The sequence below is a fragment of the Falco cherrug genome, chromosome 3 (genome assembly GCF_023634085.1).
Source record: "Falco cherrug isolate bFalChe1 chromosome 3, bFalChe1.pri, whole genome shotgun sequence".
NCBI classification, from domain to species: domain Eukaryota; kingdom Metazoa; phylum Chordata; class Aves; order Falconiformes; family Falconidae; genus Falco; species Falco cherrug.
Genome location: NC_073699.1, coordinates 52,723,536 through 52,747,418, shown reverse-complemented (window position 1 = coordinate 52,747,418; position 23,883 = coordinate 52,723,536). Strand labels below are relative to the sequence as shown.

The 23,883-nt window shown below is 41.0% G+C and overlaps 1 protein-coding gene and 1 long non-coding RNA gene across 2 annotated transcripts in view; one reads left to right on the top strand and one right to left on the bottom strand.

The window, feature by feature from the left end:
• Positions 1 to 319: 319 nt before the first annotated feature.
• LOC114015942 (uncharacterized) lies at positions 320 to 11,577 on the bottom strand. The gene is made up of 3 exons (XR_003560137.2): positions 9,725 to 11,577; positions 6,701 to 6,825; positions 320 to 2,364 (listed from the first exon to the last, which is right to left on the bottom strand). It is a non-coding gene; the product is annotated as an uncharacterized LOC114015942 (long non-coding RNA).
• A 495-nt stretch (positions 11,578 to 12,072) lies between these two features.
• The window catches only part of ASXL3 (ASXL transcriptional regulator 3), a 132,889-nt gene continuing 121,078 nt past the window's right edge, over positions 12,073 to 23,883 (top strand). Inside the window, exon 1 of the mRNA XM_055705540.1 lies at positions 12,073 to 12,151. Coding sequence (XP_055561515.1) covers positions 12,098 to 12,151 — 54 coding nt within the window. The 5' untranslated portion in view covers positions 12,073 to 12,097. The remainder of the gene's footprint in view (positions 12,152 to 23,883) is intronic.

Here is a 23,883-nt window from a genome sequence, read left to right as displayed (position 1 = left end):
CGCTGGAGCCGCTGTGCCTGAGGGGCTGCGCCCGGGGGGGGACCCGGCTGGGGCAGGCTGGGAAGGGCTGCTGCCCTGGGAAGGGCTCGCGTTGGTTGGAGAAGTCCATGGAGGACCGTGTCCGTGGCAGGGACCCCCGGCTGGAGCAGGGCCCGAGTGTGAGGAGCCTCCCCCGAGGGGGCAGGAGCGGCAGAGGCAGCGTGTGAGGGACTGACCCAGCCCCATGCCGTCCCTGTCCCCCTGCGCTGCTGGGGGGAGGGAGAGAATCCGGGAGTGAAGTTGTGCCCGGGAAGAAGGGAAGGGCGGGGGGAAGGTGTTTTAAGATTTTACTTTATTTCTCATTATCCTACTCTGATCTGATTGGTAAAAAATTAAACTAACTTCCCCAGGCTGAATCTGTTCTGCCCGTTACGGTAACTGCTGAGTGATCTGCCTGTCCTTATCTCAACCCACGAGCCTTTTGTTGTATTTTCTCTCCTGGGGAGCGATACAGCAGCTTTGGGGGGCACCTGGCATCCTGCCAGGATCAGCACAGCACAAGTATAAATATCATAGGTACACCAATGCAAACCGTTCTGCATCTCCACCTTTTTACATTTTTAATCAACCAATTACGGAACACACTGAGACTGTTAAAATATGGAAGAAAGATACCATGTGGATTATTGAACTCTGGAAATCTATTGAAATTTGGCATTTAGGAAAAAAGGTCAAAACCTGTAAGTTCCAGGAGGAATGATATTCTGAAACCTGAAATCCTCAACCGTAGAAGATAGAACACTACTGCCAGTGTTCAAAGAATATTGAGAATTAGAATCTTAAAAGAATAAGTCTAGAAAAACTGTAACAATGGCAGCTAAATGAGTCAATACATCACATTTTACATGTAATTTTTTTTATGCCTCCCTTTCTGATCACACGAAATTATTTAATCTGGCAAGTGTCCTCTTACCTTTTCACTCTCACTGCTAATGAACCCCCCCTACCTCTTTGCATGGTAAAAGTGTTATATTTATCTGTGGGGAAACCAAACAACGCAAACAGAGTTGTGTACCTCTCCCTGGAATCATATAAAAATAATGAAGACCTATTCATTACCTCTAGACTTTGAAATCGGCTTGTGTGGTCTTAATATTGGAAAGCAGAGGTACAGGAGTTATACAAGTAAGGCAAACCATGCTAGCTCCACAGTTTCTGGTAATGAAAGTATGACTAAATCTATGGCCGAATTTCTCTCCAGTTTTTCAGATTTTAACCCATAAAGAATAACTTTTTGAAGAGTCATTTTCTTCATGTTAAACTTGACCAACTTCACCTGAATTTAAATCTTTTGACAACACTGAGCAATGTTTGGTTTAGTGGTTTTCAGCCACAAAGCTGCAACAGCTAAAGAAGATCGGATTTTAAGGGCCCTTTTGAACTGAACAGAGGTATGACAAATTATGACAAATTACAAATTCTCAGAGTCTTGAACTCCTCTGAAAATGGAATTATTAGAAAAGAGAAAATCCAGGCATACAATTAATACTTCTTATTTATAAATAGAGGAAGAGACTTCTGCTTAGAAAGGATATACAGACATTAGTACAATAATTTATCCTATGTTTGCATCTGTGCTGAAAACTCCTTTGTACAGAATTGCCAAATACAGCCATTTTTGCAGTCTGACAAAATTATTGCTGGTTCATATCCTTGTGATGTTCCAGTTGTGCAAAATATCCGGAAAGCTACTGTCATTGGCCAGCTGACAATCTTCTCCCACTCAGTCTGACAGAGTGGACTATTCACATGATACATTTCAACATTCAGCTTTCCCTAGATATCTATATGGAAAAAAGTGAAATAATAAATAAAATAAAAAAATATTTTTCAAATATCATACATCTGCCATTTACCTTTATATATATAGAAATACATACAAATTTTTTCATATGGTAGCCTGAGAGACCAAACCAAGATCAGGTTTCCACTTTATTTCATGATGTATACATACCAAGAGATTTTCAGTCCCTGTTCCGACAAGCTTTCAATTTGAATAAGCAAAGAAGACAAATGGAGGAAAAAATGAAATATTAGTATCTCTCGTAAGAGACGGAGAACAGTGCTAGAGAAAAAGCAACTGACTTCCAAGGATTCAAGGGAGGATGAGAGCCAGGATCTCAGCACACAGTTTCTGCAATACTACAGCATCTCAATTTGAACATTATCCTTCTTCTATGTCTCAGGGGATTTCACATATGATTTTTTTTTCAAACTAAACCTGGTTTTCAATCCTGACTACAGCAACCACAGTTTTTCTTGTTCAGACCAGAATAACCATCCTCCATTTATTCTGGAACTTGAAACTCTCGTTCCAATCTCTTCCTGCAGAGGAAATGCCAAAAGAAAAAAATGCTTTAATAATGTATGGATAACCACAAGAGTAAAGCTAGGGTAGTTTTAAGTGAAACTTGATCTTATGAAAGAAAATCTGTATAGCTAGCTTAGTCACTCTAAAAACTATAACTACAACATTAAAGTAATAAGACAATACCTTCCTATTTTTCAGTAAAGCTGGAGTATCAGGCACCTTGCTAAATTCTTTGATTACAAGTAGAGTGTTTTCTGTCAGTACATCATGAAATGTAACCAGGAGTCCCATTGTACTCTGCTTATTACCTTTAAGGTAGAGTTCTAGGTGCCTCGCCTGGCTGCTCACAGAAGACATGCACAGAAGCAGCGTGGTAGCAAGCATGCATGGAATGGGCAGCAGAACAGGCAGGCTCCACGGGACTTTACAGGTTTCCAGGCAAGCAAAATCTTGAGAAAAAACTCTGGGCTTTGTGACTTTGGATTAAGGCATTTCTACCTGAGTCTAGTTCAGGCATCTTAGCCTCTTCTAGGCTTGTAAGCATAAGAAATATTTCTTACGATCACCTCATGGATGCATGAAATGAATACTCTGTGTAAATGTTTACAGAACTGCTCTTCAAAAGAGTTAATTAGAGGAACAGTGTAGTATAGTTCTTAGTAACCTTAGACTACTGATTTGGAAAACTGAAAATGAACATTTTTTCCTTTGAAATTGCAAGGACACATTTAATTATACACTGAACAGACCTGAGACTGGATGCAGCTGGAATATATGTGGTTGGGCTGCTTTAGTGAGTACCAATCAGCTGAAAAACAGCAGTAATCTCTGTCAGGTGGTAGACTAAAAACACATCTTTGTATTTTTGCTGTAGGATTCTATTTCATAATAGCTAAACATATACTTTCATGCAGCCTGCAATGTAAATGATGTACAGGATGTGAGCTGGCTCCTTGCTCAATGGCAAATTTCCATCTAAGAATTTAGCCAGCATATATAGTGTTTTGTTTAAGGAAGTTTTACAGTATGCCTTTTGCTGCTGAGCTGTCACACTCCAATTTCTCTGTCTGAAATAGCATTATACTTGGATTGGTATAAGTGATGTTTTCATTCCCACAATGCTTATTAATATGAAATATTGTTGTATGATCTTAAAAACTGCTTATAATATACTCCTTGTACCAGTTACCTTGTGTTTTATAAATAACCAATTTAGATCTTTTAAGACAAATAAAGAAAAGCAATTTCTCCTTTTTGTATAAAAAGTTTTATTTTTGATTACTTCTCCCATGTGTATGTAAATGGCTGGCCGTCATAAAGGCAGGGTAGATGCTGTGCCTGCAGCATGTTATTCTCTTGCAACCATTTTCAGTAATTATGCATAACTTTTATTTCCTTTTTCATAAATTCTGGTAGCATGAATGCAGAAAACTGTAAGATTACTTTAATCATAACTTAAATCGAAACTGAGTAGACCAACCTAGTCAGCTATAAAAGCAGTTGTTCAGAAGTTAAATTGTCCTGTTAATAATGTGTTATATTCTTTCATTTCTCAAAATAACTTCCTTACAGGTTTTCCCCCTTATAATTGTTGAGTATAACCTAAAAGCCAGCTATTTGAAGCAATTGATCTAAAAAGTTCACAGTCTACAAACCTTTATTACAAACTGCATACTTACTTATAACCTGCCAGGTAAACATTACTTTCTGTCCCTGCCCTAACCTCAGGCTCCACAGAGAGGAGTCATCTGCCATGAAAATCCTTACATTTTCAAAATTATCCTTACATGCAGAAATTTGCCATAATTTGGTGGAAGTTTCCAATCCATAAAATTAACATTGGCTGTATAAAACCTAGTGTAGTTATGCAGGTAACCCACAGTACCGACAGTGAACATCCATAGGTGCTAATTCTTCTAGAAGAACATACAAAATCATCTGAGTGTGTGTTTAATTAATTTTTAAATAGTTATTTAAAATTAAGTTTCTGAAGCCAATATTAACTTTAAAACCTCACATTTTTAAAAAGATGCTTTAAAAAAATATCTGGAGATTAGGGAATTCAAAAATTAATTTCTATACATTATCCCTATATCTTGATTACAAGATCAGTTAGGCATACTAGAAAAGTGCTACAATCTCTTTTGATTTTTTAGTAACTTGCAGAGAAACAGCAGACCCAGGCATCACGGGTATGTGTCTCTTCCATGTGCCCTCAGCAATCCAGCCAAATAGTTTCCAGTACACGTACTACCTGCTGCCGTGCTAGAAGCTTGGTTCTACTAATGTTTAAACATTTCCTTAACAGAACTAGTCTCATGAACTTCTGTGGGCTACTCACATATTTTAAATTGAAAAAGGTATAGATCTGGGAATGGTAAGGGCCTTAGACTTCATCTTGCTTTAAACTTTGAAATATCGTTGGGCCAATGCCAACTGAACTGTGATGCTCAGTATTGATATATTTTAATTTGGTTTTGCAGACCATAATGAGCATGATGAACTGTATATATGAATAGAAATGAAAGTTTTACTTCTCAGCTATAGTGGAAAATTCTTACAAAAGGTAAAAGGTGATCTCAAATATTAATTTATTTCTCAAAGGTCTGAGTATAAGTGATCGGCTGTTGAACAGCTGAAGTATAGAGCATGGATGGCTCACAGGAACAGAATTGTCCTAGTGTGGGTGTAAGTTTATCTGAGGTATATAGCAGAGGGTAGCCAAGGATGAAAACAGAAGAATGATTGAAGAAATCAAGCACCAAATACTCTGACATTAACATTTTTAAACTCATTGTTCTGACTAGTATGTTTTTAATTAATAATCTCAGTTTCCTGCGTGATATTCTTAGAATTTTAAAACTTATTATATAGCAGTTTTATAAGAATATGTGCACAATTTTAACTTAAATACATATATATATTGTTGTTGTGATGCCTACATACCAATGTTTGATGTGGTTACTGCACTACAGTCACACTCCCAAAGATCAGTTCCTGCCCCAGATTACAACATGTACATTTTTACTGCTAATAAGACAACATTGTCATTTGAATAACTATGGTATTTGCTCTATGTTTGGCTTTTATATTTTTTAGATTTAAATAGCTAATATAAGCCATTAGGTAAAATGGCACTGATGCTGCTAGTACTGGCCTGAATAGGGTCTCTTGCAGAGCCAGGGCCTTAATCAGCAGAGCTGCTCCAAGCATGCGCAGATTTCTCTGCTAACTCCAGGAGAGAAGATGGTTATTGTTCCTTACTGCAGAGTCAGCACAGCTCAGATAGAGAAATGTAACATAATACACCTAACCCCGAGTTGTTTATTGACCTGTGCAGAAGTATCATATGTTGTGTGGTAAGCCATAAAGGAGCAGCAAAGGAGAAAAACCACCACCACGTCTGCAGCAAGCCTACACTAAACACACAAAGAGATTCCCCAGACGGAATTTGCTTTTCCGCATCAGTGCATCTGAGAAATGCCCTCTGCTGTTTATCACCAATACTGCATCGACCGTGTTCTTTTTCAGAAGTCTGTGGTGTTAATATACTAACATTTTATCTCTGTGCTGTTTTTTTGTTATTGTCTAAAAGTTTCTGATGCGTGCAGATAGTTATCTTCAGCTAGCAGAAGGCTCACCAGACTATCTTGTTCATTTGTCTCGTAATGCAGAGATGGTAAGGGAAAGCAATCCATTATGCACAAACAATTCAAAATATTTCCAAGTTGCCCTTGGCAAGCAGGTGCAAGCAGGTGTGTACTTAGCCCAAAGATAGCATGTAGTCCTTTTCTACAGACGAGCCTGAGAGACAGCATAAACTCTGACTTGCCTTTTCAGAGGATTCCAGGGTTTTGCACTTCTACAAACCCCAATTTGAATTGCAGATCTGTAGTACAACAATGATCTTTATTACTTTTCATGCTGTTGGACTGTGTGTTTTGTATCTGACTGTTACTATGGTAGGTTTAGAGCTCCTCAACCTGGCAACATTTAACTCATTGTGTGTAGCTTCACTGATACTAATTCTTATAGCTTTCATTCCTGGCTGAGATTAGACAAGAAAGTGATTATAGCAGCAGATGTCACATAATATAAATGCTTTGTTTGGTCATTTTATGATGTTGTCTGTCACAGAAAGATAGCTAGTGTAACTGCCTAAAGGGGCTGTGATGTCTGTCCTTCATGGAGAAAAAAAAAGTAAGGAGTAGGCTGTAATGGTACCATACGAGTCACTTGTCTTAATTTTGGTAACTGATTTTAGGATTAAGCTTCAGTCCTTCATATCCAGTTCTGGCAACCAGTACTTGTCCTGTAATTGTTGGTTTGTTGTGACCACTTGAGACTTACCATGAGCATCATGTATAAATTTTGCTTGTAATTCCTCTGGGACGTCTTCACAAATTCTTAAAATTCCATATAACTTGAGGTGACATTTCATAACGTATCTTTCTTGTGGGTGTTCATTCTGTAGGCTGAAACATGATATTAGAATAGCATCCATATGTTTGGAATTACTGAATCACCTTTTAGACAGGAAGATAGGTAATTTCTGTTAAATCAGACACTATAAGCAAACAGCTTTAAATTTTTCTCCTCTAATTGCAGCAAACATTTATAATCCATGCAATCAAACAGATAAGCATCTAAAAAAGAGCAGATGAGAGAAACTATCAGCTGCTGTGGTTTTGATTTGACTAAATTGTGTCCTATAAAAAAGAAAGTAATCTTGCTAGCCATCTGCAGACAGTTCCTGTTCCTCTGAGTCTTCCTGTCATTAACAGAGCTGCCAGGAGGTGTGATCTGTATGCAGTTGGAGTGTAATGCCTCAGAGGCAGGTTCCTTACTCTTCTGTAGTATATGCACAAACAAATGTTTTCAACATTTTCATGGTATCTTGTAAACTGTTTATCGTTCAAACACAATGGCCTTCTCATAGAAATTGTCCCCATGGATTTGGGGAAAAGTGGCTCCATATTCGTAGTATGAAAAGGTGATGGCCAGCATGGCCGAGGGAAGTGTTGCCTGGAGGTACTGACTGGAAGATGACTGCTTGGCAAGCTCTCCATGCTGTGGGTACCACCGCTAATCTGTTGGGAGGGCAAAGTGGACCTCAGGTTAACCTGCAATCAGTTACAATGCCATTAAAAAAGACCCGAGTGTTTATCTGGCTGCTGGAGGGCTAGGAGGGAGTAAAGAAAATAGCCCTGCATTTATAGTATTTGTCCATTCCTAGTCTGAGACAAAAGTAATGACAATTGTGGCAAACATTGAAGCCAACAGTATAAACCTTGGCTATTCATAGTCAAAGCTTTCATTGTTTGAAGATTTGCTATGGTGAGATATGTCCCAGGTAAACTCTAGATTTTACAATGTACTGTTCTCAATAGTTCTGCAAGCATTGCACATTTAGGAACAGACAATGTCCCCCTTGATCTGAAACCTGAAAAATACAGTTGTAATTATTTTTATTTTTTTCTGGTAAGGGTGAGCTCTTCTACATGTTCTGTAACCTTTCAAATCAGAATGGAGAGATGACATGCACAAGAAAATACTACTCTGTGCATCTGATTTAGTATTTATCAAAATTCAGCTTCAGCCCTCCTGTACTGACATGTTGAAGTACAGCCTGTAGGATTTTTTTTCATCAGCTTTAGGAGTCTTTCCAAATACAGTAACATCATCCAGAAAATACTAGATTCTGGGCTTGTTATTAAGGATTATTAACATATTTGAAAAGCTCTGGATATTGATCCCAGTCCATATGGTGCATGATTAAAAGAGAAAAGTTCCATTAAGTGTAATAAATGTTGTGAAACTCAAGCTGTCTGGATACTTGGCAATATGTATTCTTTAAATCAAGAGTAGAAAACGTACTCTGCAACTATGACATCAGTGTCTGTAAATGGTTAACTGTCAATCACCATGGCTTTGTCTGGCTTCCCTAAGTCCACACAAAACCAAGTATTCTGGCTTGTTTTTTCTCACCACCGTACTGAAACTAATTCAGAAAATGCAATGTCTCCATTAGGATCATTCTGGGCTATTTTTTAAGTTATTTTGTAACCCAGCATCTCTCATTCAATTGTAGAGAATATAGTTTTCATTGCCAAAGTGGCATCTTAGATTGAATTGTTGTGCTGTGAAGAAATCCTTCTGCACACATATGACATTTCCATGTAATAGCTGATACTATTTCTTTTGTGAGAGCTGAAACTGGAATTTGTATTGCAGCAGTGTTTTGCTGTATTGAAGCAATGCATACAAATACATACACACACACACACATTTATATACGTAGTGCAGCTCACAGACTTCTGCCTAACAGGAATATTACTGTATACAATAAAAAATTCAGCAGTACATACCAAAACCCATTTTTCCACGCAGGAAACTAGAACAATGTTCTTCAGGTAACTCACTAGATAAGTATCAAAGTCAATTGTCAAACTTCTACAGTATTGCAGGTAAATGCATTCATTGAGTACTGAAGCTCAGAAACCAGTGTCAAATGTTATTTTAGTAGCATATAATTGTTGTTCTGAAGCAAGAAAAGGCAACTGGACACAAGTGCATCCATCATAAATAACTGCTTCCTTCCATGATCTGGCACTGTAACATCACATAAATATTGCTTAGGTAGAAATTCATAATATATTTTAATATCACGTCTTTATGCAGTATTTGCAGGTTATCCAATCTGTTTTACAGTGTACTGTGGAGATAGCAGTAGTATATTTACACACACACATACATACATACATGTTACATATACTAAGCTTTTAGCCACAGTTCCAGTGGCTGCAATTTGAATGCAGTTCACCATTTCTCAGTTTTCCTATTGCCAATTCAGTTAGAGAAGCAACGGTTATGATCTCTTGTAGTGTCGGGTCCAATTCATGCAGTAAATACTATCTATAATCAATAGGAAATGCTTCCTGCCACAAGCTGAACTTCACCTTTTTCTGCTGTGTTTCTAGAACTTACACATGATTTTTAACTCCTTTAAAGCAGCAGTGTACTGTTCTGTTGGGTCACTTGGTTTATGTGTATGCTGGCAATCTTTATTACATTCAGCTACAATGTTTATTGCAGAAAAAATGTATCTCATTTCAGGGGCACAGATTCATATTTTTTTCATCATGAAAGCATAGAGAATGCACACTGGTTCGCTGCTCTCACACAGCAAAGAGCATAAGTGGTTTTCTTTTTCCAGCATAGTCAGTACCATTAAATGTAAGGTTATTCCCAGTGTCCATAAGAAATACCAAATGAAAGTTTGATCCTAACTGCAACACACAACAGCAGAAACCAACCAAATAAAAAAATCAACAAAGTGAGATTAGCTTTAGAGGCTCCCTGAATTTCTTTTACCTGACAAACATCCTCCTCTGTCCAACACCAACGCTGCAACACCAGAGCTCTCCTGAGTAATGGAAGTTCAGTTCATCTTATGTGTGTGAAACAAGCGGATCGACGACTGGATCATCAGACCTGTGGGTAGATTGAGAACTACTGCAGAACATATCTGTCAGTCTTAAAACAGCCACTTATGTGAATGATAAACCTGCCTATGCTTTTTTGCTTTGTTGTTTCGATACTGAAAACAATGAGTGTATTTCAAAGGCAGTTTTAACGGGCTACTTAATTACTACAGATTTAGGCTTTTAGCATGGGGTGTGAGACCTATATGATATAGGAATAGAAAGTTACTAAAGGTGAGGAAATGCAAAAGGGAGGAAAAGAAAGTAGGGCAGAGGCATAAAAGGCAGAAAACAAAGTAAAAAAAATAGATGAAGAAGTGATACTAATGGCAAGCATTTCCTTTTTAAATGTTACTAAGCTGACAAAGAAGGTACTCAGTAAATAGTAAAGGAGTATGCAGCTGTTTCAACAATTGGATGATAGTAAAAAGTGTTACACAACCTAAAACATTCCATTTGCAACACCACTTAATATTTCTGAGGAATACTCAAATACTCAAATCGATACTAGATTCTGGAATCAATACTAAATTCTAAAGACCCTCCAGTTGTTTTAATAGCATTTTGTTCTGTTAATGTTTTTATTTTCATTTAAGTGGGAATGATTTACGACATCTGGAAAGGTGTAATGTTGAAGAACTATCTTCCATGCGTCATTTCCAATTATAACACAAAGATGAAGAAAAAGTGCAGGATGTGTCCGCAGCTGGCACACTGTACGCCACCCGCGTCCTCTTTGAGAGTGTTTTGGGAATGCTATCAGGTCGCCTCTTCCGCTTCCTTCAGGGCTGCCCCGGTTCTTTTCTAGATAAAACAGCCTGAGCATTGTGGTAGCTGGGAGTGATTCCTTCCCCCGACCCCCTGGTAAACTGTACATTTGTGTGAAAATAAGGCTTAATGTTACCCAAGTCAAAAAGACAAGGTGGAGCAGGGGTGCTGTTGGCAGAGAGGTGAAGGAGGGAGCTGGGACTCAACAGATGGATACACAAGAGCCTGAATAATTTCTAACTCATTTCAGCCTGAACAACAATTGCCCCATATATTTCAATAGTATTCCGCATATACTTTAATATTTGGGGGAGGGGAGGAAACGGGAACACCCCCCCCCCCCATCACAGTATCCTGCAACTCGGGAAGGTGTGCCAAGTCCGTTTCGTGGATCTCTTTCTCAATCGTAGGTCATCCAATAAAAGCAAGCATCCTTCAGCAGCTTTACGAGCGCAGCACATCAACTCCTTTGTTTACGCTGGAACAAGAAAATGTGCGCTGCTGTTCCGACAAAAAAAGGAGTTAAATCGCAAACGCGGGATCTCTCCGCGCCGGCCCCCGTTCGGCCGGGGCTCGCTCTGGCACACTCCGGCGCGCGGCTGGAAGCGGAGCGAGGAGGGCACGGGCGGGACCCGCCACAGGCGCCACCGCCGCCCCGCCGCCGCCGCCCCGCCCGGGCCCCGCCGAGGCCGCGGGCTGCCCCCCCAGCCGTAAGTAAGCGCCAACGAGGTCGCACGCCGGGGGAGGGCCGGGCCCCATTTTCGTCCGGGTTTACCAAACGCGCTTTCGGCGTGAAAGGGGGAGAGCGGCGGCCCGCGGCGACGACGAAGGGCGACACCGGCCCCAAGCCGCGGCCGCGACGCCGGCCGTAACGACCGACCGCGCCGACCCGCGCGGCCGCCGCCCCCGCCCCGGCAGCGCCCTCAGCGCCGCGTCCCCGGGGAGGCGCCCCGCCCGCCCGCCCGCCCGCCGCGCTGCACCACGGGAGCTGTAGTCCGGCCGCGCCGGCCACCCCCCGCGACCCCCCGCCCGCGCTCCCCTCCCCGCCGCCCCCGGCCCGCGGGCAGAGCGGCGCCGCGGCCGCTCTCGCGAGGCTTGGGGGCGGGAGCGCTCTCGGGCGGCCTCCTCGCGCGGGCGGCCGCCGCGGGGATGTTTGGTGCGGGCGCCATTCCCCCGCGTGACGTCATAGTGCATTGTTGTGAGCGTAGCGGAGCATCCCTCAAGCTGTCAGCTGTGCCGCCGCCGCTGCCGCCGCCGCGGGGAGCCGAGCCGAGCCGGCCCGGCCCCCTCTCCCCTCCTCTTCCTCCTCCTCCTCCTCCTCCTCCTCCTCCACCTCCTCCTCCTCCTTCTCCTCCCCCGCCCCTCCCGCCCCGGGGGCTCCAGAGCTCGGTGTCACCGTATCATTGTCCGTGCGGAACCCCTCCGGGCCCCCCCGCCCCCCCGATCCGCCCTCCCCCCGCCCCCCCCCCCAGAACCACCTCAATGAGATGCAAACATGAAAGACAAGAGGAAGAAGAAGGACCGCACCTGGGCCGAGGCTGCCCGCCTGGTAGGTGCCGCGGCAGCATTGTGTGTGCGTGTGTGCGCGCGTGTGTGCGTGTGCACCGCGCGCGTCCCGCCGCCGCCAGCCCGGCGCTGCCCGCCGCTTTTGTTGCCGGCGGTTGGGGCCGTTGGGGCGAGTGTGTGTGAGAGGGGAGGGGGGAGAGAGAGAACGAGCGTGTGTGAGGGACTCTGCGAGGGGGAGAGTGTGTGTGTGTGTGTGTGAGAGAGAGAGAGAGTGTGTGCGTGTGCGTGTGTGTGTGTGTGTAAGGGAGTGGCGGCGAGTGTGAGGGAGTGCCTGTGCGGGAGCGTGTGTGAGCGGGAGGGTGCGAGTTCCCGTGCGAGTCAGCGTGTGGAGGGGAGGCCGGGGTGCCCCAGCGTGAGGGGGCTCGGCCGTGCCTGTGTGCGGGGAGGGGGCGGCTGGGGGGTGCCTCCCCCCCGGCGGCACCGGGGCAGCCCGCTCCCGGCGCGGGTGAGCCCGAGCTGGCGGTGGAGGCAGCCCGCTGCTCTCCTCCCGTCCCCGCCTGGAAAGGAGAAATAGCTACATCCCTTCCTCCGTGCGAGTGTGAGGAAATGCCTATTCTTTTCTTCTTTTGCATGTGTGTGTGTGTAAATACCCAGGGATTGTTTCTGTCTCTGCGAGTTCATGCACCAGATACCCCAAGAAAATCCCTCCTTTTCATCCTAGAGGAAAGTGAAATAGCCGGGAATTGCCTTTTCATCCCTTTAGTGCGGACAGGAGGACTGGGGTGAGGGGCAAGGACGTTAGAGAGATCTCTGTCCTGGGATTTCCCTTCAACCCTCTCTGCTTCCCCCACTGAGCAGGGAAATATCCAGGGCAATCAAACCCACCTCTGGAAAGGCTCTGTGGCTCTGGAGACCTAGTCCATTCTCACTTCATTAAGAAACTGTCTCCCTTACCCTACTGTATCTGTTTTCACGATTCTGTATTATTGTTTGCCAAGTGTAATGCAGCACATCGTTTATGTTGTTTTTCAGTTTCCAAGTATGTACAGGTTCTCTCCATTCTAGGAATTTTACAACAAATACTTGCGTACAGTACAGCATGTATTGCTGTACATATTTGCATGTGTGCCTTCTGCAAAGTTGGGTCTGGTTCAGCTTCGGTTGAGTGCGTAGAAAGATGACAAAGCTAGAAAGATAGGCTGCTGGTTATATTGCTTTTTGTATCTATGCCAACTTTACCTTTTATCCATCTCTGGTAACACTTAACTACTTAGGTAACATGTCTGTGTTAATGGTGCATCTGGGTTTGGTAATGGGTATTGATATCTTTTACTATTACTTGTTTAGTTGTGAAGCACATTTCACATAAAAATGTTTTCACTTTGTTGTATGAATTCTTACATAGGAAGTTCAGCCTCTGTCTCCTCTGAAAATAATTGTAAGGTGTTAGACGGGCACTACCTATAGATGTCTCTGTAAGCTGTACCGAGGTATTCTCGTGTTTGTTCAGTGCTAAGTTCTGGTAGGGTTCATTGTAGTCCTACAACGTTTTGTAATAAGGCAGCTTTAGTGAAGATGTTCTGATACAATGTTGCTGCTGTTCTCTCTTTCTTACAATTGTAACAAAAGTTTAACTGCAGTAAAACATTCACCTTTGCCAAAATACTTTTGGCAGTGGGTGTTGCTACACTACTTCTCCGTGCTTTAAACTGGCAGCACATTCAAAAGTCTATAAAATACATCAAACGCTATTCTAACTTTACTCTTTCAAGTTGCTGCTGCAGTTGCCACTATAAGCTGTATTTTCTTTGACAAATGTGTATAAAGGAATGTTATTGTGTATTGCATTAAATTGCTGTTCCCATGTGGTCCAATATATGGAAAAGTTTAAAGCCTCTGGAGAACAAAGGCTGAGCCATCGCCGAGGAGAAGGGCTAAGACTCTTATTTTCGTGTTACCACTTTGTGCTCCCCCCAGAAGGGTCATGATTTGCTAAATGGGTTGCTAAAACTGAGTACAGATTATAAACTGCTCTATGTAAGTGTTGGAAATACACAAGGTCCACAGTGTAGTTTTGTCTAGCCTCCTGGGGTTACCAAGTTATGGAGAACTTGTCCCAAGTCTGTTGTGTGAGTGATACATAGTGCCACTTGGGCCAACTACAGTCTTGCACCGGGCTTTACTTGTATAGCAACATATGTTTGCAAATCACAATGAAAGACTGAAGCCAAAGTTGCCACTCCTTACAGTGTTTTACGTTAGAACCCTGATGGTTCATTATGACTTTTTTTTCTTGGGATACATCAATAATGTATTACTGGAAGGTTTGATTAAATCAATTTCTTTCCAACGACAAGTAAACAATGAAGTGATTGATATCTACTCACAAAAGATGACTCATGAGTTACTTAGATCAATATGTTGTAAAATTGTATGGTACTGAATTATTTTTAGGAACAAGAGGTTGAATTAATACATACAGCAAATGTATGGATATTTATGTGTTAAATTTTCTACAAAAGCCCTTACATTACAACAATATTGGGCTTTCAAAGTGAAGTGCTAAAAAGTGTGAAATGACAGAAGTGACATTGCTGGCATTGCTTTTTCACTTTGTTGTGCACGTCCATATATTACAATCTAGACTTTAAATTACATACTTACATGCTAGTTTCTCAAGTACTTTAAGTTTACTCACTAGAACTGCTGATTTTTCATTTTCTTTGTTTGATATGAGGTGCCGTACTTAATTTTCAATACAGCTTTCAAACTCAGTGCTAAAATGTATTTTTCTTTAATGTTTCAGTCATAGCTATTATTAGCAACATTCAGTAGCTTCCCAAATGCAAATGTTTCTATACTTATAACGTGCCTATGAAGTTAAGTATTTTCACCTCTCGTTTTATCCATGGAAAGTTGAGGCATGGAAAGATTAAGTACCTTGCTCAAAGCTGTGCAGGAAATCTGTGGGAGAGGCAGTTATGGTACCAACAGCGTCTCTGTAGTAGTTCTGTTTCTTAGTCATAAAATCATCTTGCTTCTGTGGCAACACTTGCCTCATTCACTCTTTATTACTGTTTCTCTCACAATAATTATGAGAGAAATAGATATGGTCATGTCTCTACTTTCAATCTGTATTGAAACTCATAATGCAGCATGTAATAGTTATGGATAAAAAGGTACAAACTGGGCTCGAGCCTGAAATCATTACACAGTTCTCCATTTCCCACATTCACAATGAAAGAAGCAGAAGTACTTCAGAAAAATATATTACATGATAGTCTTAAAGTACATTATAATGTGCAAGCCTGAGTGGTAAGGCTCCAAACTTATAGTCAATGTTGCATTTACTGTTTTTTGGTGTTTGATTAAGGGGTCTTTGAAAACTAAAGTTCCTGCAATGCAGTGTTTTTTTCAAGCTGTTCTCTTAATTTTTAAAACACAACCAGGAAAGGACTTCCATTATATTTAGCTCTTTCTGTAAATACCGTATATGTGATGCAGGCAGTAAAACAGGAGCCACTGGCATGTCCTGTATTGAAACTCGCATTTTATAGAAGCAGTCTCCTGCAGAGAGTTGAATCTTTCTGTCTGCAACACACTGCTCTTTTCTTCATGCAAGTCTGCTTATCTTAGGGCAAGGCATAGCCCAGCTTACAAGCATTCCTGAGAAATGAACGCATGTGCAGGATCAGTGGAATGGTGGCATACCACTAACAGTTCATGTTACAGAATGCGTTTTGTAGGACACACATTTTTTATGGACAAAATTGCAACCTGTCTTTACAACCTGCCAAAGGGCACATCTTTGATGTAGACCCGGTATGTCAACTCACTTTGTACTTTGCAGCAGACTACAGCAATGCTTATGTATGACCTGGGCATCATCTCCATACCAGTTTTCTGCTTTTTGTGTCTGACAGACTAAGATAGAATGTTAAAAAGAATGAGAACAAAAGAAAATCTTTAAAAGGAGGAGGAGAAACATCCTGTCTTTCCTCTGTTTTTCATTTGATGAAACCATATTGTTGTTTTCTGCTCATACATGGAACTCATAAAAATTGAATAGAAAGGTTGAACACTTGAGTAGTTTAAGCAGTTTGTAATGATTGCTTTCAGTTGAAAAAACCCCAATTTGTTTCTGTTTAGTTTCAGCTGTTCTTAAACTCACAAGAACTCTCAAGCAGTTGCTGAAAGTCCTGAAATAGCGAATTCTGCCTCTTAATAATTTAATGCCATACTATACTACATGTGTCCGAGCATACTCTGCCACACAAGAACTGATAAGTTTTAAGTAGGTAGCAGTGACCTATCTTTTATCATTTGACTGCTAGATGCAATTCTTAGTTATTTGTGATCTAGAAAGGTGAAAAAGGCCTGGACAAAATGAGTGGAGGCTGCTTACTTCAGGAATGCAGAGCTCAGTATATGTATGAAGCATAGAACATCTGCCTGTGAAGGGTGATAGTTTATAGTAACATTTTAAAAGCATTTTTTATTAATAGCTTGCCCTTATTATTGCCCTGTTTCCTGTAAGTGGTGTTTTGAAACACAGTTCAGTTAAGTCTCTGTCACTAGTTGATGGTAAAGCAGAAGAAAATCCCAAGAATGAGAACAGTAGTGCTCATTGGGTTATTCGTGTGTTGGATCTCCTCTCCAACATTTTTACTCTTTTTTCAAATTTTATTCTGAAAGAAGGGTTTTCTTGTGTTACTGAAGATTATGTGCTTTATGGTGCTATGGAGAGTCCTTATGGTTCAGGTGACGTGCATATTGGGTGAGTAATATTCATACCTTAATTCTTTTATTTCTTGCGCTGGTCTCCTGACAGGATCCAGCTCTTAATGAAGAGTTGTTCTCTCGCTCCTGTAAACTTTAGGAAAATTATACTAATTAATAAGGAAACTGATGTTAAAAAGAAAAACACATGAAAAGCAACAAAACCCATTGGAATTGTTAGCTTGCATGTTACTGTTTAATGCGGCTGGCTGTCCAAAAGCTGATTGTTACTTCAACTGGTCTGCTAAGATAGTGTAGTTGAAACAGATTGTATAGCGGTATGGAAGTATTTTTGCATTACATCTCTATATTTGAAGACCACAAATGAAACAAAAAATTAGAAGAGTAACTTCTGTGTAGCTAGACCATTGATGATAATCCCTTTGACTTTTATGTTAAGTCTTTGCTTTTGTTACTATAAATAACATTTTAAAGCATTGCGTGAAAGAAGCTTCATGTATCTTTAAAAATGGGAGATTTGACATAACTTTGTTTTATGGTATTAAGGAATTTCTTTGTTGTTGGCTTAATAGAGACCTACTATTATTTCCATATTTTTTCTGAGTTAGTTCTTTTTCAGACACACAGAAAAACTGTGGCTTGGGAAGTTTTGATGGCCTTTCCCTTTGATCCACAATCAGTGCAGCTTTGAAAAGCTATATTTTATTTTTATTTGCTCTGGGGTTTTCTACAACGTGTTTTATTCAAAGTAGATTTTGCACTTGTGAGACAAGGTTGAAATTGCACTTTTTTTGGGGAGGGGGGCTTCTGTGGTTGTGTTTTAAGTGTCAATATTTGGTTTTGTTCTTATGAAATAATACAGAAATCTGTGTGTTCTAATTTTTTTTTTAAAAAGGTGATCTACAAATAAAATATAAATGTAATTTATTTCAGCTCACCTTTCACATTCTTTTAGGGCAGATTGAGAAGAATGAGGTTCTAAGTGTTCGCTTGAGACAGCCTTTTAAGCCTTAGCATCACAGACCTTTAGAAAAGCAGGAACCCAACCCAGGAATGGGGCCTGTTCTGAGTGATGTCACATTACTTCTATTAAAGCATGTAATACAGGAGAAAACCCTTACAAGAACCTCAACATTGAGGATGAGCATTCCTCAACAACATGAAGGTGTTCTTAGTGCTTTAAGTTGTGATTTAATGGTCGCTGTTACAGTGAATGCTTCCAGTGGCTCCTGGCTTTTTTTCTCCTGTCATGCTGCATGTTGCTGTTGGAAACAACTGATTTGTTTTTTCCTTCTTCTAGCAAGTTTCTCACAAACAAGATTTGATCAGTTGCATGTGGAACTGGTGGAATCACAGTAAAATAATTTCCACTAACCACACCCAAGGCCCTACCCACCCTTCATGGCTAGGTTGCTTTGAATTTGTTACCCAATTCACCAATTCCCTGGATCAAACCGTGTCATTGCAGCATCGTAGTCTGGACCAGGTAGCATGCTGTCCTCACGGCCAAAAGCCAAAGTCACTGTACTTCCTGCTGGAGCTTTTCTTGTTTTTTTATTCTGTGACCAGCAGATTACAGTCACTTGGAGAGTCGTTTGCTAAACTTCACCTCTTGGCTTTGGAGTAATAGGGTTTTTTTAAATGTCGCAAGCTTCAAAATGTTTTCCTTTTTCCCAAGCGTGATGATAATCTTGGCATTCCCTGTAAATAGCAATAAGTAAATAGTGGCCTCCTTTTCTGCTATCAAGACCTGGGAGAAGATGTGATTAGTGGGATTTCATTATGATTCTATGGGTTCCAGTTGAAACCAGCCAGATCTTCTTCCTTTTGAGGGACTTAAAGACTGGCAGAATCAAGCATATTATCCTTCAGACAGGAACAGTCAGCTTCCAGTGCAAAGGCAGAACAACAACCTGGAATAGAGCCAGCTCTAAGCAGCACGTCCTGGTATAGCCCATTTGCTTATCCTGTTAGTTCAGGTAGCAAATCCCTATGCTGCTCAAGCACAACAGATTGGCCATAGGTGACCCATTTAATCTCATATCAACTTTGAATGACAGTCACCCTCCTCAAAGAAACCCAATTGTTGATGTACTGGCCTTCTGAGGCTGCTTTATCTTTGCAAAGTCTTGCTAAGATAGTTTCCTATTGCTGGGGTTACTTTCTTGGGAGGACATGTACCTGCTGGGAATGTGAAAAGGGCAGAGGTAGGTGCCTCCTTACCTGCATCTAATCTTGGTTTGAAGGAATGATCTATGTCTTTCTGAATATCATACCTCAAGCAGGCCACTACCTAACTATATCCACTTAGGACTGTAGTAGTTTAGCACAGATGACGTGAGTATCAGGAGACAGTTAATAAGCCATCTGGCAGTGCATGCCTTCTTCCTAGAGCCTCTGTCACACCTTCACAGTGTCAATGTACTGATTGGGGTTGCGGACTGCACTTAGTGTCAGAGAGATCTGGAGCAGAACCATACACTTTTGTCTAAGCAAGCTCCAGTGTTTGATATTGAAACAGGAAACTGGGAGGCAGATCTGATGTTTTCATCCTTTGAGTGTTAAGAGTTCAGCTCTCTTTAATGACTTGAGCTCAGCAGGACAAAGTCTGTGTGGACCCTGGCATGTAGCTTTCCTCAGTATCAGAGGACCTTTTAGATGAGGTTTTTAACATATGGGATCTGGCTGTTACATTGCAGGTTCTGACTCTGATGTGGCATCCTGCACTTCAGGCATCTGAGGAGACTTGTTTCATAGTGTAGCATTGAGTTTTGTTTCTGTCTGACAACATTTGCCAGGATCAGCAACCACAGTTTTTGGTTGCTCTGGGATCATCAGGGGCATTCACAGACTCATGAAGAGGACTGGGCTACAGTTCTCTGTAGAAGACATTCCAGCTCATGTCCTAGATTATTGTTCATGATTTTGGAGCATCAGAAAGTAATTGATTTAGAAGGCACGCATTACATACTCTGTTTTAAAATTTGTCCTTCTGTATACATAGATTGGTCAAGACTCTGATGATGAGAATCTCCTCACTGCTTGTAGAGGTTCAGGTCTGGAGAACATTATCCTATGGGTGACAGTCGCATCCTATAGAACATAGCCTGACTTACAGACAACAACATTTTCTAAACATCTACAACTTCAGAAGTGTTCCTTGATAGACAACTGTCTTGATCTAGTAGATGATTTGGTTTGGAGAACTTCATGTTGAAGCTATTTTCTTCTTTCTTAGTTAAGTATAAATAGGATCAGGAATTTAGTGAAGCAGTCATTCTAGTTAGAGTTTATATTGCTTTATCCTGGTTAGCTTCCTGCATAACTTGATGTCTAGGGAGGGAAAGGAGCCTTAACCAATGTGTACATCAACCATTTGAAGGTCAAAGTTCTACTCCGTTTCAGCTGACTCTTAGCACCCTGGAGAACCAGCCTAACTGTATGTAGTGGTTCACTACAGTTGGTGAGATGCCTTGTGAAATGTCTGCAGAGTCTAGTAAATCACAGTCAATCGTCATGTCACATATGATTTCTTCCTGCCTTTGTGGCTTGAACCTTCTTTATATAAGATGAGGCTCTACTATTATGATTGTATTGCCGAAGAACTTCACCCTTCATTCAGTGATAACTTACTGTTTTGCTTACTTTTCTTTCAGTTTCATCTGTTTTAGCTGAACAAATTTCACATCCAGATGTTTCAATACATCTATTGATGTCTATTTTTGGATGTTTTTTTTATGCCTCAAAATTCCCAGTTATCCACCAGCTGCTGGGATATCTATTGACATTGTCGTATCGGAGAAGCATGTGATATTCCATGTTACTACACTTATCTGCCAGTATTTCCTAGCAAGGGTAATGGAGAAAATAGACCCTTATTGGCCATAGCTGGCCTGCCATCACTGTCATTCTTCTGGACCAAGATTCTGGCAGCTGTCTCAAAATTATGACACTCTCGGTCACACCAGCTTCTTTCATCTCATTTGTCCTTTCTGTAATTTGGGAATTCTAGACAGGTAAGACCAACAGGAACCTCTTTGGAATTCGGTGTTTAGAGTGGGAAAAACATCTTAATTAGAGTATTACTTAGATAATCTTAGACCTGCTAATCATAGAAGATGGATTTGGAGAGGGTCTCAAGGTCACCTTGTCTGTTCAGACTTGAAAATAAGTCACAAGCCTCAAATGAGTTTTAGTTTTGTGAAATCAATACAATCACTTGGTAACTTCCGTTACCCGTAGGAGGTAGGATTTTTATCTGGCTTTTGCCAGAATCTGGTCTTTTTGGAGAATTTCACATTCTACTTCAAAAAATGGGAGAACTAGGAGAATAAAATGAGGGTGAAAAGTTGTCTGATGGGCATGATTTAGAATTCAAATGGATCATTACTTTTTTTTAACTGACAATGACTAGACAGAAAACATCAATTTTCTTGTGCAGGTAGAGAATTCTGTATCTGTTTAATGGTGCTCATTCACATTCGCTACTTCTTTGAGGCTTTCTGGACTTTGTGATTTTTTGGGGAAGTTTGATGTAGGAATGCTGTAACAGGTTTATACTTCTAGCAGTGGTGCTTAATGCATTCTAATCTATTTTGTAATTTGTTTCATTCATAGTGCAAGTTTTTGAGAAATCTTGCAAGCGATCATCTTCTATTTTAAAGAGAAAGAAAAAGTAGAAAAAATTTGGCTTATTGTCTGTGGAATAAGCTCAGTAAATCACTGTGGAAGACATTTTCAAATAAGCTACTATTGAAGATAGATTAATACCTTTCTATTACTGTTTTTAAGATGATCCATGGCTCCAAAAGTGTGTACCTTCCTGAAGATGTCGGGAACTACCAAGCATTTGCCCAGATTCTCCTTGTACTGAAGTCTCTCAGTCTGAAACTTGCCCCTGCCCCAAGAACAAGGAAAGTCTGTAATCTGTGTAGCCAATTTTGCTGCATTGGCAGCCCTTGTCAAACAGGTTGGTTGTCTTCCTTTTGCCATGTTCCCAGGATGCTGTGCTGTCAAGTTCTGTTTGCATTATTAAACTTCAAGTTCTGTTTGGATTATTAAACTTCCCCTGTATTAAGCACGTGTCAGCTGGACAGTTCAGGAGGTGCTTGTGTCCATCAGTCCAAGTTGTAGAAAAGAAAGGGGAAGCAGTAAGAAGCATAAGCTGTCTTTTATAAGGCTACTAATCTTTTAAATTTTATAATAATACTTAAAAATATATTAAAAATAAATTTTAAATGATGAAGATTCTTGTGATGATTTAATTTACCCTGCCCAGTATATCTGTGCAGCTGGAGACTTTGAATATAGATTGCAGTACAACAGTAGCCTCACAAGCTTTTTACCAGGTATCCCAGTAGGAAATATTTGATGGGAGGACAGAATAAGTACTGCATGTTTTGATGTGCTACCTCAGATTCCTGACTTAGCAGCCCATATCTATCTATCTATCTATCTACATATATATATAAAATCAAGTATTGTGTTACAGGCCTGTGAGACTGACTGGGAGAATCACAGAAACAAGCCTGTGCACCTGGGACATTCGGTCTGCCCATAACAAGCCCCAGCATCCTTTGGGTAGACAGTTACAGCAAGAAGTGGACACTGCTTCCAGCTCTTGGGTTCATCCAGTTGTGTGGTGGTTTCGTCTTGGAAATCAAAGTCTTTGTGCTAAAACGCTGTTCCTCCGGTCAGTGTTCAGGACTCAACTGACCTGCCCGCTGCCAGTTTCCCCTGTTGCTTTTGGAATGAGGGCTACCCATTTGAGTGGAACTTGTCAGTGATAACAAAGCCTGTGTCTTTGTCCTGGACTGATGCCTCTTGTCCTTAGTAAAAGTCTGTTAGTGAATACTGTGGTTTCTAGAGCATGGGATTGGCCCCCAAAGAGCAGATGGTGAAAGAAAATGGAATTACTGCTTTAAGCTAGCTTGAACACTGCAGTTATGAGAAAGAATCTTTCCTGCTCTTTGTGATGCAGTGTTCCAACAACAGTGAGCCCCACTACATGGCTGTGATGTTAAAACATGCTCTTTTTTAGAGTTGTAGAAGCACTTAAGAACTGGAGTTGTGGCTTCACAAGGTAAATACAGAGATTCTTATCAGTCTGGCCACGCAAGTTACTGCGTGCTGTATACATGCATTGCTGATGATTGTGGCATTTACTAAGTATCTCCAGAGGAACTTCTCGGTACCTGTGCTATAATCAGCTCTTCACAGTAAATACTTTATATTCACTGTAACGGTTGTGGGTTGTTAATTTAGTCTCCAGGACCACAGTAGCAGTGGCACATGTGGGGGAGACTGTAGAACTCATATAGGGTTGTCTGGGGAGTTTTCCAATGAAAGAGATCATAAATATTGGAGAAGTGAATGAAGAGATGCTTGACTTGACTGAAGGGTGCAAGAAATAAGCAGCAAGAGTGGGCAAAGTGAAAGACCTTGAGGATAAAATCAGTGTCTGAGCAATGATTTGAGTTATTGTGTTTCACAGACTCCAAAAAGGTAGTCTTTCAACAGGTCTCTGAATTACAAATTGAAAACTTCACTGAATCACAGGATGGTCAGGCTTGGAAGGCACTTCTGGACATCATCTAGTCCAGCCTCTCGCTAAAGCAGGTTCTCCTGAGCAGTTGCACAGAATTGCATCCAGGTGGGTTTTGAATGTCACTAGAGAAGGAGACTCTACAGTCTCCCTGGGCAGCCTGTGCCAGTGCTCTGCTTCAATAGAAGATAGGAAACTTGAAAAAAATTTGCAGTAATAGAGTCAAAGCTGTTGATCAAGAATGTTTTGTATGGATTTGGGAAGTTATATCAGAAAAGTATTGTCTTATAATTTTTTAATCTGTTTAGAAAAAAACAACCAGCTGACCAAAAGATTTCTAAAATATCTTAATCTGTCAAATTAGTTTGGCCTAAGAGGGATTTTTTTTTCTTCAGGGACCTGTTAGAATTTTCTGTAGATTTAATGTCTAATGAATTAATTGTTGTGTTGCAAAAGAGAACGCTTCTGTCTCTGTTAATTTGTAGGGTTAT